At 36.8% G+C, this 18212-nt stretch overlaps 1 protein-coding gene across 5 annotated transcripts in view; it reads left to right on the top strand.

The window, feature by feature from the left end:
* The window catches only part of NMD3 (NMD3 ribosome export adaptor), a 66631-nt gene that overhangs the window by 11721 nt on the left and 36698 nt on the right, over nucleotides 1-18212 (top strand). For all 5 annotated transcript variants that reach the window (XM_054247331.2, XM_054247329.2, XM_078353904.1 and 2 more), the window contains exons 6-11: nucleotides 790-918; nucleotides 1206-1296; nucleotides 5267-5345; nucleotides 5879-5975; nucleotides 7600-7717; nucleotides 8754-8899. In XM_054247331.2, coding sequence (XP_054103306.1) covers nucleotides 793-918; nucleotides 1206-1296; nucleotides 5267-5345; nucleotides 5879-5975; nucleotides 7600-7717; nucleotides 8754-8899 — 657 coding nt within the window. In that variant the 5' untranslated portion in view covers nucleotides 790-792. The remainder of the gene's footprint in view (nucleotides 1-789; nucleotides 919-1205; nucleotides 1297-5266; nucleotides 5346-5878; nucleotides 5976-7599; nucleotides 7718-8753; nucleotides 8900-18212) is intronic.

Here is an 18212-nt window from a genome sequence, read left to right as displayed (position 1 = left end):
TGAGTGTCGTTTAGAAACCCAAAATGTTTCAAATTTTGGAGCTGAAATTTCAGATTTGGGATTTTTGAATTTGGAATGGTCAATCTATATTTTTAAAAAGCTTCCCATGTGATTTTTGATCAGCTATGTTTGGGAACAAAAATTTAATGAGCACTTAATTTAGGGGAATATTTTCTTTTTGAGAAGTTTTCCTTACTTTTTTTCTTGGATAGTTTCTCTATAAACATAAGGCATAGGCTGGGCACGGTGGCTCACACCTGTGATCCCAGCACTTTGGGAGGCCAAAGGTAGGCAGAATACTTGAGCCCAGGAGTTTGAGACCCCATCCCTACTAAAAACACAAAAGTCAGTTGGACTTGGTGGCATGTGCCTGTAGTACTAGCTACTCGGGAGCCTGAGGTGAAGGATTGCTTGAGTCCAGGAGGTGGAGGTTGCAGTGAACCAAGATCATGCTACTGCACTTCAGCCTGGGCAACGGGCAGAGTGAGACCCTGTTTCAAAAAAATAATATGTATATGTAAAATATACACACAATATTCTCACAACCACTTCAGCTAAAGGAAAATTTGAAATGGTAATCAAATACATCTTAGGAATTAAATCTGTATACCTTTCTTGAAATAGTATAACTTATTTTTATGACTTTAAATTTGAGGACATTTGATTGATGTGCTCAAAGCATTAATGGAAAAAGTTTAAATTAAATATTAAAGGTTCTTCTTTTAAAGAAAATATTTGTTATTAAACAAAACCAAATGAATGAAGGAGTGCAATTGTTTTCTTTATCAGGTGATGAATGGTGCTATCCTTCAACAAGTGTTTGTGGTGGATTATGTTGTTCAGTGCCAAATGTGTGGAGATTGCCATAGAGTAGAAGCTAAGGATTTCTGGAAGGCTGTGATTCAAGTGAGGCAAAAGGTAATGATAGAAGATGAGTGAGTCCTATATCTTATATTTCATCTATGTCATTTATAAGACAGCTAGTAAAACCTCCTTCCCTTCTTTCTAAATCCTACAAGTACCAGGGATAGTCTAGATTCCTGAAGTATTCACCTTTGGAAATAGATCATTATTATGTTTTAGATAAACTTTAAAGATTATTATTGTTTGAAAAATCAGTACGCTGTATCTAGATGGTATGTGTGTGCTGTACCTATAAATGGCTTTTTGGGGGGCAATTATTGATCAAATAATTTATATTTTAGACTTTGCACAAAAAAACTTTCTACTATCTGGAACAGTTAATTCTGAAATATGGAATGCATCAGAATACACTTCGTATCAAAGAGATTCATGGTGAGTTAAAATTTAAAAGCATTTGAAATGATGTCAGATTTTTATTTCAACTTACCTAAGTAACCTTGTCTTTACCGATAACATCTGGATTAGTACTGTCTGAAAGGATTTTCTGTTAGGGGGATAAAAAAACTTAGTTTTTTATCTGCACTGTCCAGTATGGTAGTCACTAGCCACATGTGGCTGTTGAGTACTTGAAATGTGGCTAGAGCAACTGAGAAACAGAATTTTTAATTTTCTCCTAATGTCAGACATTTTTTTTATGTTTCATACCCAAGTATAATTTTTTTTTAAGGTTTCTGTTTGATATATATGCATACATACTTCTGTTCAATCTTGCTCTCAGTTATGTGAGTAACACTGACAAGAGTTAAAAGGCTTGCCTTCTTTCCACCTAGCATTTAATTAACCTTTTGAAGTTTTTAAAGAACTTGACCATTAAGCCATCCAATTTGATATCTCCTAGAGGATGTCTTTTCAGTTTCTTTTATGATATTCATCTCTCAGGTATTCTACCCCTTGAGTCAATTTTAATAGCATTTTCCAAGGAAAGCCATTTCTTCTAGCTTTTTAGATTCTTAACATAAAATAGAACATACGTATTATCATAATGAATCTCATCCACAACTATAGTTATGTCCTCTTTATTGTTCCTAATGTTTATCATTTCTCTTTTTCTACTCACCTCCCCTTAGTCAGACTTGCCACTTTTATCTATTATGTTGGTTTTATCAGAAAACTATTTTTAGTTTTATTTTAAACAATCTTATATTTTTCTTTGTCTTAATTTTGTTTTTATCACTGTAATTCCTTCAGCTCTCTTTAGTTCTGTTTTGTTTTAATGAATTGATAGCTTAATTTATTTTTAATTTCTAATAAACTTAAGGTCATAAATTTTCTTCTGAGTACCATGTTGGGTCTGTAGCTGGTACTCATAGCTACCTTTTTCCACTGCCCATTGCACATTTTGTTTGCCATCAGCAAGCACCTCAGCTGTTTGATTCTTTTGGATACATACTTAGGTGTGGAATTACTGAGTTCTATGGTAAATTTATGTTTATATGTAAGAAACTGCCAAACTGCTTCAAAGTGGCTGTACCATTATACATTCCTGCCAGCAATATTTCTCCATATCCTCCTCAACACTTGTTCTATCTTTTTGTTTATAGCCATTCTAGAGTGTGGTATGAAGTGGTATCTCATTTTGGTTTTAATTTCCATCTTGCTAATGACTAAAATGTTGAGCATATTCTGGATACAAGTCTCTTACTACATACATGGTTTGCAGATATTTTCTCCAAAACCTCTAGTATGTAGGAGAAAATTCACACTAGATATTCTTAATGGTGTCCTTGGAATTGCAAAAGTTTTAAATTTTGATAAAGTCCATTTTATCATGTTTTTTAATTTTAATTGTGATTTTGGGAGTATGCTTAAAAACTGTTTGTTTAATCAAGGTCAAAAAGATTTTCTCCTATGGTTTCTTTCAAATGTTTTACAATTTTAGGTCTTATGCATTTTTATCTAACTCTTTTGAGTTAATTTTTGTGCAGAGTGTGAGATAAGTGTCTAAATTCATCTTTTTCTATGTGGATATTCTTTATCCCAGTGAAAACTCTGTCCTTTCCTCAGTGAATGCCTTGGGTCTTCTGTCAAAGATCTATTGACTGTAAATGTAATGGTTTATTTCTAGAATCTCAAGTCTATTCCCATTGATCTATATATTTATCCTTAGGTTAGTATCATGCTGTCTTGAATACTTACTAAAGTTAGTGAGTTTTGATATTGTGTGTAATGTTCATTTTCTTAATTATTTTGGCTATTCTGGATAATTTTAGTATTGGCTAGTCTGATAATTATATTTAGCTGAGTTATTTTTAAGAGTATCTTTAATATTTCTTAGGGAGGTTTGCTTTTGGCTATTCCTTTCTTGATGATTCTTAGTGCTACTGCTTTGTGATGAGATAATGTGTTGTCTTTAATAATTTCTGCTGTTTGGGATTTATTGAAATTGTTTTATTTTTAAAATCTTAGCACATGATTTGTTTTTTTCTTCTTTCTTTTCTTTTTTTTTTTTTTTTTGGGATGAAGTCTCTGTTTCCCAGGCTGGAGTGCAGTGGCACAATCTCAGCTCACTGCCACCTCTGCCTACTGGGTTCAAACAATTCTCTTGCCTCAGCCTCATGAGTAGCTGGTATTACAGGTGCCCACCACTATGCCTGGCTAATTTTTGTCTTTTTAGTAGAGACGGGTTCCACCATGTTGGCCAAGTTTGGTCTTGAACTCCTGACCTCAGGTGATCTGCATGACTCAGCCTCCCAAAGTGCTGAGATTACAGGCATAAGCCACTGTGCCCGGCCTGGTACATAATTTTTAAATGAATATTTTATGAATGTTTGAAAAAATATGTATTGTTTCTTTTTTTTAAATTTTTATTGCATTTTAGGTTTTGAGATACATGTGAAAAACATGCAAGATTGTTGCATAGGTACACACATGGCAATATGATGTGCTGCCTTCCTCCCCATCACCTATATCTGGCATTTCTCCCCATGCTCTCTCTCCCTAACTCCCCACCTCCGCTGTCCTTCCCCTATTTCCACCCACCAACAGACCCCAGTGTGTGATACTCCCCTCCCTGTGTCCATGTGTTCTCATTGTTCAACACTCTCCTATGAGTGAGAACATACGGTGTTTGATTTTCTGTTCTTGTGTCAGTTTGCTGAGAATGATGGTTTCCAGGTTCATCCATGCCCCTACAAGGACACAAACTCATCATTTTTGATGGCTGCATAATACTCCATGGTGTATATGTGCCACATTTTCCCTGTCCATTTATCATCGATGGGCATTTGGGTTGGTTCCAGGTCTTTGCTACTGTAAACAGTGCTGCAATGAACATTCATGTGCATGTGTCCTTGTAGTAGAACGATTTATAGTCCTTTGGATATATACCCAGTAGTGGGATTGCTGGGTCAAATGGAATTTCTATTTCTAGGTCCTTAAGGAATCGCCACACTGTCTTCCACAATGGTTGAACTAATCACTCCCACCAACAGTGTAAAAGTGTTCCTATTTCTCCACATCCTCTCCAGCATCTGCTATCTCCAGATTTTTTAATGATCACCATTCTAACTGGCGTGAGATGGTATCTCAATGTAGTTTTGATTTACATTTCTCTAATGACCAGTGATGATGAGCATTTTTTCATATATTTGTTGGCCTCATGTATGTCTTCTTTTGTAAAGTGTCTGTTCATGTCCTTTGCCCACGTTTGAATGGGCTTTTTTTCCTTGTAAATCTGTTTTAGTTCTTTGTAGATTCTGGGCATCAGCCCTTTGTCTGATGGGTAGATTGCAAAAATTTTTTCCCATTCTGTTGGTTGCCAGTTCACTCTAACGACTATTTCTTTTGCTGTGCAGAAGCTGTGGAGTTTGTGTATTTTTTTTAAAAACTGTGTTATATAATCTCAGTTATCTCAGTCTTGATAGGTGGTTATTCAAGTTCTGTGAATTGTTACTATTTTTTGTCAATTTGATCATTTTGGTTTTGAGAGTCTTATTACAGTCCCTTACAATGATAGTATGTGTTAATGTTTGTTAATTTTTTCTTTTTCTAATAGTTTTTGTTTTCCATATCTCAAATCGTTTCCTGATATCTTCTTGCTAGATTATTCCATTTATTACATAAAACAACTTTCTTTGTTCTTTGTTTTTCTCTCCCCCTTGGCCTTGAGTTTTACTTTTTCTAGAATTAAAATTGTGACTTCTGTTTTTATTTGCATTTTCCGATTTATTGTCTGTCATTTTGCCAAACAAGTCTTAAGTGATATCTCTAATCTGTTGTGACTACAATATAATGTTTTCTAATAACTTGATTTTGTTTAAAGTAGATATAATTTACAATGTAGTCATATTAATAGAAGAGAATCCTATTTTTCAGAACTATTTTTGTAATTTTTTTTTTTAAGATGGCCTGGATTTTTATTACTCCTCAAAACAACATGCTCAGAAGATGGTTGAATTTCTTCAGTGTACAGTTCCCTGTAGGTATGTTCTGGACCTGAATGTGACTAAGTCTAAGGACCTGGGAATGGATGTGGGTCACACATATTCTTCAGGCTCAGACAACTTCTTATTTAAAATTGTAAGGAAATACTTATACAATCAGGAAGCATATACTGGGTTAACCACCTACTCATAGAGGTGGTAGGGCTTGTGCTCCAAAGGTGGGGAAATTTTCATAGCTGGAGTTTATATTAAAAGGTACTATTAGCGTGAACAAAGATTTGCAGTGGGCATTAGTGTGGCTTTTAATAATGCATATAGAAAGTAGATTGGTCTGAACAATGGCATGTTCTAGAGGTTTTTGGCAGATAAGGTTCAAAACAGGTAAGGCATAGTCAGAATGGTGAAGGTTTTGAAATGCAAGTGGAGGAAACTAGGTTTTACCAGAGCAGGCATTAGGAAGCCATTTTAGATCTTGGACATTGATGGTTTGATTTAATAAAAATTGATATTCCTGAGTCCATACAAGTTAATGACCTTTGTCTTTGTATTACTACTAACATTTTTCTTAATAGATACAAAGCATCACAAAGACTGATCTCTCAGGATATCCATAGTAACACATACAATTACAAAAGTACTTTTTCTGTGGAAATTGTTCCAGTGTGCAAGGTACTTTTTTTTTTTTTATTTAATCAATATCTGTAAAAGACTACAAGTAATTAGTTGGCTTATATGTAGTTTGTAGCTCCTGGTTTCTCTCTAGGGTTGGTTAAAAATTTAGAATAAATTCTTTAAGTGATTTCTGACATTCAGCCTTGTTAAAAGATACTTTTTAAAAAATTATGCTTATAATTATAAATTGACAAACCTTTTATTTTGGTGTACTAAAATGAAAAGACCTAGGTACAGTTGATGAAAATCTATATTTCTTAAAATTTGTGATCCTATGAGCCTATAGGATCAGTTCAATGAAACTGAGTATAATAAATGATGTTAAAATCAGTATTAGTGAGCCACTTTGTGGGACATGTACAAACAAGATTTTGGCAAGAAATTAATTAAAGAATATTGTGAAAACGTGATCATAGAATCATGATTTTAAGGAACATTACACACAGGAGACAGTTGGAGGGGGTAGGGGAGAGACAACGCGGGGTGGGGAGGTATAACATGGGGAGAAATGCCAGATATAGTATGCACCTAAAGTAAAATAAATTTAAGAAAATAAAAAAATAAACATAAGCTGAATAAAACATTTAAAAGGTGTATTATTTCATTTCGTTGTACTAAGATAAAACTCTGCTTCAAAAATATATATGAATTAAAATTCAATAAATAGTTATTGAACATCTATTGTATAGAAAGCTGTGTATTGAGGATTGTATAACTACAGGTCTCTGCCATTTAAGAACTTTAATGTCAGTATTAAATCACTAAAAATGATAACTGCCATAATTTATTGTGACCATTCTACATAAAGTTAATCTAGATACTTTAGTGTCTTTCACCTCATTCTTATCTCCTAATAACTGAGGTAAGCCATACATGTCATTTTGAAGATGAAGAAATTGCAGTTTCATGAGATTAGACGACTTGCCCAAAGTTACATGATGTCAAAATGATAAAGCCAGGATTTGCACCCACATCTGTGTCTCTAAAGCTTCAAGGCCACATTGCTATTTTATAGTATGTACTAGGGATGAAATGACAGCTTAAAATAGGGTCAGCAAACTTTTCTCTGTAAAGGGCTGGATGGCAAATTTTTTAACTTTTAGGTGGAATACTCTTTTGCAGCTACCCAGCTTTGCTGCTGTTGTGCAAAAGTAGCATGGATAATATGTAAATGAATATCTAAATGACAGCTGTCATTCTACCTCAGCCTCCCAAGTAGCTAGGCCCACAGGTATGCACCACCACGTTTGGCTAATTAAAAAAAAAATTGTGGAGACAGGGTCTCCATGTGTTGTCCAGGCTAGACTTGAACTCCTGGGTTCAAGCAGTTCTTGTACACTGTCCTCCCAAATTGCTGGGATTACAGGAGTGAGCTACCAATAGCTCAGCCAGGATTTTTTAAAGCATTTTTATTAAGAGAAAATGCCTATCATAAGAGAGAATAGATTATTTTCAGTTTCGTTAAGGTCTGATTCTTTTCTTTAGTCTCTTTGTTGATTGATACAATTAAAAATAATGTTTTGGTTGGTCAAGTGCAGTTGGATTGGGTTTCCACTGATGAGTGGTTATTGGACCATTTTTTAGGATATGCCTTACTCTAAATGTCAGTTCTTATGCCTAGGATAATGTTGTCTGTCTGTCTCCAAAACTGGCACAAAGCCTGGGAAATATGAACCAGATTTGTGTATGTATTCGAGTGACCAGTGCCATTCACCTCATTGATCCAAACACCCTACAAGGTAAATTCTAGAAATGATTTGCCTTGACAATTTTGTTCTATATGCTAAGCAAGAATAATAATTTGCCCTGTTAATTTTTCAAGCATGCTTGCTAATGTTTTGAAAGGCTAGTTAAAATTTGTACTATTGTTTAATCCAAAACACTGGATTGCAAAGCTTTGATTGCTCTTATATTTTTCATTTATGGAAACAATTCTGTTAACTTTTCCAAATGTACTGATTTATTCCATTAATTTTTACTGAAATTGACTTATTTACCTCATTGAATTTTTGTGACTATTTACTTCAGTCCGTTGCCAACATTTGGTGTCTAGCAGTTACTTTAAATTTTGGAACATTTGACTTTTGTGGCCTAGTGGAACATATAGTTTAAATATGAATTTTAACCAATTTTGTCACTGTTATAGGTCTCTTTTTAACATTTTCTTTATATAATAAATTATTTTTTAAAGAAGACCATATTTTGGTAGGTATCTTAGTATTTAGATGTACCTCCTACTTGATCATTTTCATACATTTTCTGTAATTTAACTTTCCTTTATTAAGAAAATGCATTTATTTTGATATTTTTCTGGAAAGTCATTCATTGTCTTTATCAGTTAGGATTCATAAGTTAAAGATCTTGCAGTATTGGGATGGACAGTCTTTATCTGTTTGGTGGAACTAGTCTTTATTCCCTATAAACTAAGCACCTAAGATGACAGATATGTTTCTAAAATAAAGTGCCAGCACATGAAACAACTGTACCACTCATTGATTGGATCTGATCTTATTTAAAAGGCTCTTAGCCATGTGGCATTCTGATTGTAGTAACTATTTAAGATATGTTTGACATCTGATATATTTTTCTTGTGCTTTGAGAAGTTTGGGGTTGGTTTAAAGGTATACACGATGACCCTAAGGAGTGAGTTAACACTAGTTCTGTTGATCTGCCACTTCCTAGTTGGTATCTATGAGTTTCTTCTTAGTTAATACATTTGATGACTCTGAAATATGTAGTTTTTCTTATATTTTTGTGTTTTATCCTTATTTTTAGTTGCAGATGTTGATGGGAGCACTTTCTGGAATCACCCTTTCAACAGTTTATGTCATCCCAAACAGCTAGAGGAGTTTATTGTGATGGATTGCAGCATAGTCAGAGATATAAAAAGAGGTGCAGGTGCTGGAATGATATCAAAAAAGGTAAGCTGCATCCTGCCTGCCAGTGTTTTGTTTTTTTTTCCCTCAGTTATTATTGTTTCCGTCCCTCTTTAAAAAAAAATCTGTTGGTGATTCCACAGTATGGAATACAAACCTAGCACCACATTAGGAAAAAAAATTATTTTTAAATTTTGTCTTTTTAATATGTGATCATTGTGGAAATTATTAGACTTAGACTGTTAATTTATTCTCTTTTGTGTTGGAAAAATCTTTTAAATGTTTACTCCATTATTAAAAAAAAGCATTTCTTTGCATTATTTTTGTAGAGGAGGACCTTTATTTTTGTAGTGGTTATCATGACTTTTTTTTTTTTTTTTTTAATTTTTTATTGCATTTTAGGTTTTGGGGTACATGTGCAGAACATGCAAGACAGTTGCATAGGTACACACATGGCAGTGTGTTTTGCTTCCTTTCTCCCGTTCACCCACATTTGGCATTTCTCCCCAGGCTATCCCTCCCCAGCTCCGCTGGCCCTCCCCTTTTCCCCCCAATAGACCCCAGTGTTTAGTACTCCCCTCCCTGTGTCCATGTGTTCTCATTTTTCATCACCCACCTATGAGTGAGAATATGCGGTATTTCATTTTCTGTTCTTGTGTCAGTTTGCTGAGAATGATGTTCTCCAGATTCATCCATGTCCCTACAAATGACACGAACTCATTTCTGATCGCTGCATAATATTCCATGATGTATATGTGCCACATTTTCCAAATTCAGTCTATCATCAATGGGCATTTGGGGTGATTCCAGGTCTTTGCTATTGTAAACAGTGCTGCAATGAACATTCGTGTGCATATGTCCTTATAGTAGAACAATTTATAGTCCTTTGGATATATACCCAGTAATGGGATTGCTGGGTCAAATGGAATTTCTATTTCTAAGGCCTTGAGGAATCGCCACACTGTCTTCCACAATGGTTGAACTAATCACTCCCACCAACAGTGTAAAAGTGTTCCTTTTTCTCCACATCCTTTCCAGCATCTGTTGTCTCCAGATTTTTTAATGATCGCCATTCTAACTGGCGTGAGATGGTATCTCAATGTGGTTTTGATTTGCATCTCTCTGATGACCAGTGATGATGAGCATTTTTTCATATGATTGTTGGCCTCATCTATGTCTTCTTTTATAAAGTGTTTGTTCATATCCTTTGCCCAATTTTGAATGGGCTTGTTTTTTTCCTGTAAATCTGTTTGAGTTCTTTGTAAATTCTGGATATCAGCCCTTTGTCAGATGGGTAAACTGCAAAAATTTTTTCCCATTCTGTTGGTTGCTGATTCACTCTAGTGACTGTTTCTTTTGCCGTGCAGAAGCTGTGGAGTTTGATTAGGTCCCATTTGTCTATTTTGGCTTTTGTTGCCAATGCTTTTGGTGTTTTGTTCATGAAGTCCTTGCCTACTCCTATGTCCTGGATGGTTTTGCCTAGATTTCCTTCTAGGGTTTTTATGGTGCCAGGTCTTATGTTTAAGTCTTTAATCCATCTGGAGTTAATTTTAGTGTAAGGTGTCAGGAAGGGGTCTAGTTTCTGCTTTCTGCACATGGCTAGCCAGTTTTCCCAACACCATTTGTTAAACAGGGAATCCTTTCCCCATTGCTTGTTTTTGTCAGGTTTATCAAAGATTGTATGGTTGTAGATATGTTGTGTTGCCTCCGATGCCTTTGTTTTGTTCCATTGGTCTGTATCTCTGTTTTGGTACCAGTACCATGCTGTTTTGATTACTGTAGCCTTGTAGTATAGTTTGAAATCCGGTAGTGTGATGCCCCCTGCTGTGTTCTTTTTGCTTAGAACTGACTTGGCTATGTGGACTCTGTTTTGGTTCCATATGAAGTTCATCGTGGTTTTTTCCAGTTCTTGAAGAAAGTCAATGGTAGCTTGATGGGGATAGCATTGATTCTGTAAATTACTTCGGGTAGTCGTATAGCCATTTTCACGATATTAATTTTTCCTAACCATGAACATGGAATGTTCCTCTGTCTGTTTGTGTCCTCTCTTATTTCGTTGAGCAGTGTTTTGTAGTTTTCCTTGAAGAGGTCCATTACGTTCCTTGTGAGTTGTATTCCTAGATATTTTATTCTTTTTGTAGCAATTGTGAATGGCAGTTCATTGTTGATTTGGCTCTGTGTAAGTCTGTTATTGGTGTATAGGAATGCTTGTGATTTTTGCACATTGACTTTATATCCTGAGACTTTGCTGAAGTTGCTTATCTGTTTCAGGAGTTTTTGAGCTGAGGCGATGGGGTCTTCTAGGTATACTATCATGTCGTCTGCAAATAGAGACAATTTGGCTTCCACCTTTACTATTTGAATACTCTTTATTTCTTTTTCTTGCCTGATTGCTCTGGCCAGAACTTCCAGAACTGTATTGAATAGGAGTGGTGAAAGAGGGCATCCTTGTCTAGTGCCAGATTTCAAAGGGAATGCTTCCAGTTTTTGCCCATTCAGTATGATATTGGCTGTTGGTTTGTCATAAATAGCTTTTATTACTTTGAGATACGTTCCATCGATACCGAGTTTATTGAGGGTTTTTAGCATAAAGGGCTGTTGAATTTTGTCAAATGCCTTCTCTGCGCCAATTGAGATAATCATGTGGTTTTTGTTTTTGTTCTGTTTATGTGGTGAATTACGTTTATAGACTTGCGTATGTTGAACCAGCCTTGTATCCCCGGGATAAATTCTACTTGATCATGATGGATAAGTTTTTTGATTTGCTGTTGCAATTGGCTTGCCAATATTTTATTGAAGAATTTTGCATCTATATTCATCATGCATATTGGCCTGAAGTTTTCTTTTCTTGTTGGGTCTATGCCGGGTTTTGGTATCAGGATGATATTGGTCTCACAAAATGATTTGGGAAGGATTCCCTCTTTTTGGATTATTTGGAATAGTTTCAGAAGGAATGGTACCAGCTCCTCTTTGTGTGACTGGTAGAATTCGGCTGTGAACCCATCTGGACCTGGGCTTTTTTTGTGTGGTAGGCTCTTAATTGCTGCCTCGACTTCTGACCTTGTTATTGGTCTATTCATAGTTTCAGCTTCCTCCTGGTTTAGGCTTGGGAGGACACAGGAGTCCAGGAATTTATCCATTTCTTCCAGGTTTACTAGTTTATGCGCATAGAGTTGTTTGTAATATTCTCTGATGATGGTTTGAATTTCTGTGGAATCTGTGGTGATTTCCCCTTTATCATTTTTTATTGCATCTATTTGGTTGTTCTCTCTTTTATTTTTAATCAGTCTGGCTAGTGGTCTGTGTATTTTGTTGATCTTTTCAAAAAACCAGCTCTTGGATTTATTGATTTTTTGAAGGGCTTTTCGTGTCTCTATCTCCTTCAGTTCAGCTCTGATCTTAGTTATTTCTTGTCTTCTGCTGGGTTTTGAGTTTTTTTGATCTTGTTCCTCTAGCTCTTTCAATTTTGACGATTGGGTGTCAGTTTTGGATCTCTCCATTCTCCTCATATGGGCACTTATTGCTATATATTTTCCTCTAGAGCCTGCTTTAAATGTGTCCCAGAGATTCTGGCATGTTCTGTCTTCGTTCTCATTGGTTTCAAAGAACTTCTTTATTTCTGCCTTCATTTCATTGTTTACCCACTCAACGTTCAAGAGCCAGTTGTTCAGTTTCCGTGAAGCTGTGCGGTTCTGGGTTGGTTTCTGAATTCTGAGTTCTAACTTGATTGCACTATGGTCTCAGAGATTGTTTGTTATTATTTCAGTTGCTTTGCATTTGCTGAGGAGTGCTTTACTTCCAATTATGTGGTCAATTTTAGAGTAGGTGTGATGTGGTGCTGAGAAGAATGTATATTCTGTGGATTTGGGGTGGAGAGTTCTGTAAATGTCTATCAGGCTTGCTTGTTCCAGGTCTGAGTTCAAGCCCTGGATATCCTTGTTGATTTTCTGTCTGGTTGATCTGTCTAATATTGACAGTGGATTGTTAAAGTCTCCCACTATTATTGTGTGGGCGTCTAAGTCTCTGTAAGTCATTAAGAACTTGCCTTATGTATCTCGGTGCTCCTGTATTGGGTCCATATATGTTTAGGATCGTTAGCTCTTCTTGTTGTATCGATCCTTTTACCATTATGTAATGGCCTTCTTTGTCTCTTCTGATTTTTGTTGCTTTAAAGTCTATTTTATCAGAGATGAGAATTGCAACTCCTGCTTTTTTTTGCTCTCCATTTGCTTGGTAAATCTTCCTCCATCCCTTTATTTTAGCCTTTGTGTATCCTTTCATGTGAGATGGGTTTCCTGGATACAGTACACTGATGGGTTTTGGATTTTTATCCAATTTGCCAGTCTGTGTCTTTTGATTGGTGCATTTAGTCCATTTACATTTAGGGTTATTATTGTTATGAGTGAATTTGATACTGCCATTTTGATGCTAGCTGGCTGTTTTGCCCGTTAGTTGTTGTAGATTCTTCATTATGTTGAAGCTCTTTAGCATTTAGTGTGATTTTGGAATGGCTGGTACTGGTTGTTCCTTTCTATGTGTAGTGCCTCTTTCAGGAGCTCTTGTAAAGCAGGCCTCGTGGTACAAAATCTCTGAGTACTTGCTTGTTCACAAAGGATTTTATTTTTCCTTCACTTCTGAAGCTCAGTTTGACTGGATATGAAATTCTGGGTTGAAAGTTCTTTTCTTTAAGGATGTTGAATATTGGCCCCCACTGTCTTCTGGCTTGTAGTGTTTCTGCTGAGAGTTCTGCTGTGAGTCTGATGGGCTTCCCTTTGTGGGTGATCCAACCTTTCTCTCTGGCTGCCCTTAGTATTTTCTCCTTTATTTCAACCTTGTTGAATCTGACAATTATTTGCCTTGGGGTTGCTCTTCTTGCAGAATATCTTTGTGGTGTTCTCTGTATTTTTTGATTTTGAGTGTTGGCCTGTCTTGCTAGGTGGGGGAAATTTTCCTGGATAATGTCCTGAAGAGTATTTTTCAGCTTGGATTCATTCTCTTCATCACATTCTGGTACACCTATCAAACGTAGGTTAGGTCTCTTCACATAGTCCCACATTTCTTGGAGACTTTGTTCATTCCTTTTTGCACTTTTTTCTCTAATTTTGGTTTCTCATTTTATTTCATTGAGTTGATCTTCGACTTCTGATATTCTTTCTTCTGCTTGGTCGATTCGGCTGTTGAAACTTGTGCATGCTTCGCGACGTTCTCGTATTGTGTTTTTGAGCTCCTTTAATTCATTCATATTCCTCTCTATTTATCCATTCTTTTTATCATTTCCTTGAATCTTTTTTCAAATATTTTTTCAAGGTTCTTAGTTTCTTTGCATTGGTTTAAAACATGTTCTTTTAGCTCACAAAAGTTTCTCATTATCCACCTTCTGAAGTCTAATTTGGTCATTTTGTCACAGTCATTCTCCGTCCAGCTTTGTTCCCTTGCTGGTGAGGAGTTTTGGTCCTTTGTAGGAGGCGAGGTGTTCTGGTTTCGGGTGTTTTCCTCCTTTTTGCGCTGGTTTCTTCCCATCTTTGTGGATTTATCCACCTGTCGTCTGTGTAGTTGCTGACTTTTCAGTTGGGTCTCTGAGTGGATGCCCAGATTGTTGACGATGAAGTATTTCTGTTACTTGGTTTTCCTTCTACCAGTCTAGCCCCTCCACTGTACGACTGCTGAGGTTCACTCCAGGCCCTGTTTGTCTGGGGTGCCTCTATAGCAGCTGCGGACAGTGAGGGATGCTACCAGTTTCTTTTTCTGCTCTCTTTTTCCCAGAATGATGCCTGCCAAATGTCCATCTTCTGGATATAGAGGGGTCAGGGAGCTGCTTGAGGAGACAGTCTGTACTTTATAGGAGCTCAAGTGCTGAGCTGTGAGCTCTGTTGTTCATTTAGGGCTGTTAGGCTGCTACGTTTAATTCTGCTGCAACAGAACTCATAAAAAACCCTTTTTTTCTCAGATGCTCTGTCTCGCGGGGGTGTTGGGGCTTTCTTTGTTAGTGTCCGTTGTGCTGTCCTGCCCAGCTAGGAGGCAGTCTAGTCACTATTTGCCTGCCGAAGCTCTGCCCTGCTGGTGTGAGGTCTGCCCTGTTGCTGCAGGCTCTGCCCTGCTGCCACAGGCTACGCCCTGCGGCGGAGTCTCTCTGTTGTACGGGTTGTCTCAGCAATGGCAGGCTGCGTCAGCAATGGGCGTGTACCTCAGTAGGGGCGGATTGCCTCGGTAATGGCGGACGCCCCTCCCCCACGGAGCTGCACTGTCCTGGGGTCAGCAGTGCCCTCAGGAAACCTCTCCACCCGGAGCATTTGGAATCGTCGTTTTGTTTGTCCCACTGCGCTATCCCAAACGCTGTTTCCCTGGAATCTCCTGGGCTTGCTCACTGTCCAAGTCCCATTCAGTCTCAAGTTCAGCCCTTTCAAGTCTCAGATTGCCGGTTCAACAGGGCACCCGGACCAGTGCGCTTTGTGCAGAGCGCTGTTTAGCGCTGCTGCGCTACAGCGCTGGCCACCGGCTGCACCGGCTGCCGGCTGCAGCAGCCAAAACCTCTGCCTGGCATCCTGCGTCTCTTTTATACCTGGGAATTTCCCCGTTCTGTGGGCAACAAAGATCCATCTGGAAATGTGGCCCTGACTCACCCTCTCCGTGCATTCACCGAGAGCTTCAATCCTCGGTTGTTCTTACCGTGCCATCTTGAGTCCCCCTCGGCTGTTCCCTTTCTTCATCTTGACTTTTAAAAAGTCATCACCAAATACTAACTACTTCAGCGTGCATCTCTCACACATAGGAATATTTTTATACATAATGAAAATATTGTTACCGTACCTATAAAACATGCAGTTGATACAGTATTCCCTTCTTATCCATGGGGATACATTCCAAGACTCCCAGTGGATTTTTGAAATCGCAGTAGTACCAAACTCTATGTATATTGTTTTTTCCTATATATACTTATCTGTCATAAAGTTTAATTTATAAGTTTGGCCCGGTAAGAGATTAACAATGATAATAATAAGATAGACCAGTTATAACAATATACTGTAATAAAAGTTATGTGAATGTAATCTCTTTTTCAAAGTTACCTAATTCAACCCTACCCACCTATTTTTGGACAGTGATTGACTGTGGGCAGATAAAATCTTTTAAAGTGAAACTGTGGATAAGGGGGGGATTACTGTATACAGATTTTCTCATTTGTCCCAAAAGTGCCTTTTTTGCTTTGTTCCAACAGGTATTCAATTGGAGACCACACATTAAATGGGAATATTATACGTTTTACATCTTTTATTTAATAATAGTCCCGTTTTGCTTCTTAATTTCTTGTATTTCCTCTAAACTGGAAAGTTGATCTAAAGGTTTGGTTACATTTAGGTTAAATTTCTCTTGCCAGAATATTTCAGAGATGAAGCTGTGTACTTTTTATGATACCACATCAAGAGATAAGTAATGTCTGACTGTTTCACTTGTTAACATAGTGATAGATTCCTTCATTATAATGTTAGAATTTTTTTTTCCTACTGACCAGCAAGCCATCTATGACTTAATACTGTAATGATATGCAAGTGTTAAGTTCCTGTTATCTCTCTTTCTTCTGGCTTTAGCATCTGTTGATAATTCTTACCCAAATTATTTTATTTAGGGTCACAGAATGGTTAATTTTCTGTTTCTATTCAACATGTATTAGCTGTCATTCTTAAGGAAGAGCTTTTCATTATTAACTAAGGGCTATGTAGCTTTCCTGAAATGCTCTTCTGCATACCTTCTTTTAATTAATTAATTAATTAATTTTAGACATGATCTTGCCTTGTCATCGGGCGGAAGTGTGGTGTGGCTTCATAGCTCACTGCAGCCTCAAACTCCTGAACTCAAGTGATCCTCCTGCCTCAGTCTCCTATGTAGCTGGGACCACAAGTATGTGCCACCATTCCCAGCTAATTTTTTGATTTCTTTGTGGAGATGGGGTCTCCACGTTATTCAGGCTGGTCTCAAACTCCTGGGCTCAAGGAATCCTCTTGCCTTGGCCTCCAAGAGTATTGGGATTACTGGCGTGAGCCATGTCACTTGGCCTGTGCATAAATTAATTCTTATAACAAATATTTTCAGAGTAAAGAGTTGATCTAGGAGTCATTTCCAGTGGTGAAAATTAGTTCAGCTGTGCCTTTGGTGATGTTTCTCTTTGTGATTATCATTATGATCATATATATTATATATTTACTGTATTTTCTTTCTTTTTTTCTTTTCTCTTCCTCTCTCTTTGTCTTTTCCTTTTTTACTTTTTATTTTAAAGAAACAAGTTCTCTGTCTCTCAGAGCTGGGGTTCATTGGTGCGATCATAGGTCACTGTAACCTTGATCTTACCACCTTAGCTTGCTGTCACACCTAATTTTTATTTTTAATTTTTTGTAAAGTCTTACTATGTTTTCAGGCTGATCTCAAACTCCTGGCGTTAAGCAATCCTCCCGCCTCCCTTATAGGCATGAGCATGAGTGCCTGGCCTTTCCTTTGTTTTCTTCAAATTCTCATACTGCCACACATTTATTCAATGGGAACCCCTTCAGAATGGTTCCTGTGTTCCTTTGATGTGACTTTCTTAGTCTTTGAAAGCATCCTTGATTTCTGGCACAACACAGAAATTCCGGTGTTCACAATCACATGTATAGTTTCTAACCCATATCTGAAATCAAGTTGTTTCTTCACAGATGCAAGTCTTGCTTCTTTTAATGTGAAATAGTATCTAGAGACTCCCAGATTACTCTGTGTGTGTGTGTGTGTGTGTGTGTGTGTGTGTTAATCCTTCTGGAGACAAAAATAACTTGTGATACTTGGAAAAAATCAGTGGAAGTGGAAGACAGATGACTTTCTACATTTTATTTAAAAATTAAGTTAATATAGTTAAGGACAAACTTTCATTTATGATAAATAATAGAACACAACTCTTCTCAGGCAGATATAAAACCAGATATTATGTTTTCTTGTTTTTTAAAAAATAACTAGAACAGGTTAATAAGTTTATAAGCGGAAGCAGTCTAATAGCTGGAAAATAAATCCTGTTAAGTAAAATTTAGTTTACAGTAATTGACTTTTCTTTTGCAATTCTTAAATCTGAGACTTGTCTTTTATTTTAGTTTCTCCTTCCACTCGACTTATTTTTATCTTTTTCATTTCCTCTTCTTTTACCAACTGCAATAAGAAGCATTGATTCTTTTCATAACTTTGAGATCCTTAATTTTATTTATAACTCTTAATATTTTGCTCTTGATCTCACTCACTTCACTTCATCTGTCTTTATTAAAGGTGTTGGCGTTTTGGAAAGCGAATTAATAGTTTTCTAGTTTAAAAAATTCAAACTTGGGGTGTTGTTTCTGCAACATATATA

Source organism: Callithrix jacchus, chromosome 17 (assembly GCF_049354715.1).
Source record: "Callithrix jacchus isolate 240 chromosome 17, calJac240_pri, whole genome shotgun sequence".
NCBI lineage: Eukaryota > Metazoa > Chordata > Mammalia > Primates > Cebidae > Callithrix > Callithrix jacchus.
The sequence above is the reverse complement of the archived record's forward strand: the minus strand, read 5'-3'. Positions and strand labels throughout refer to the sequence as shown.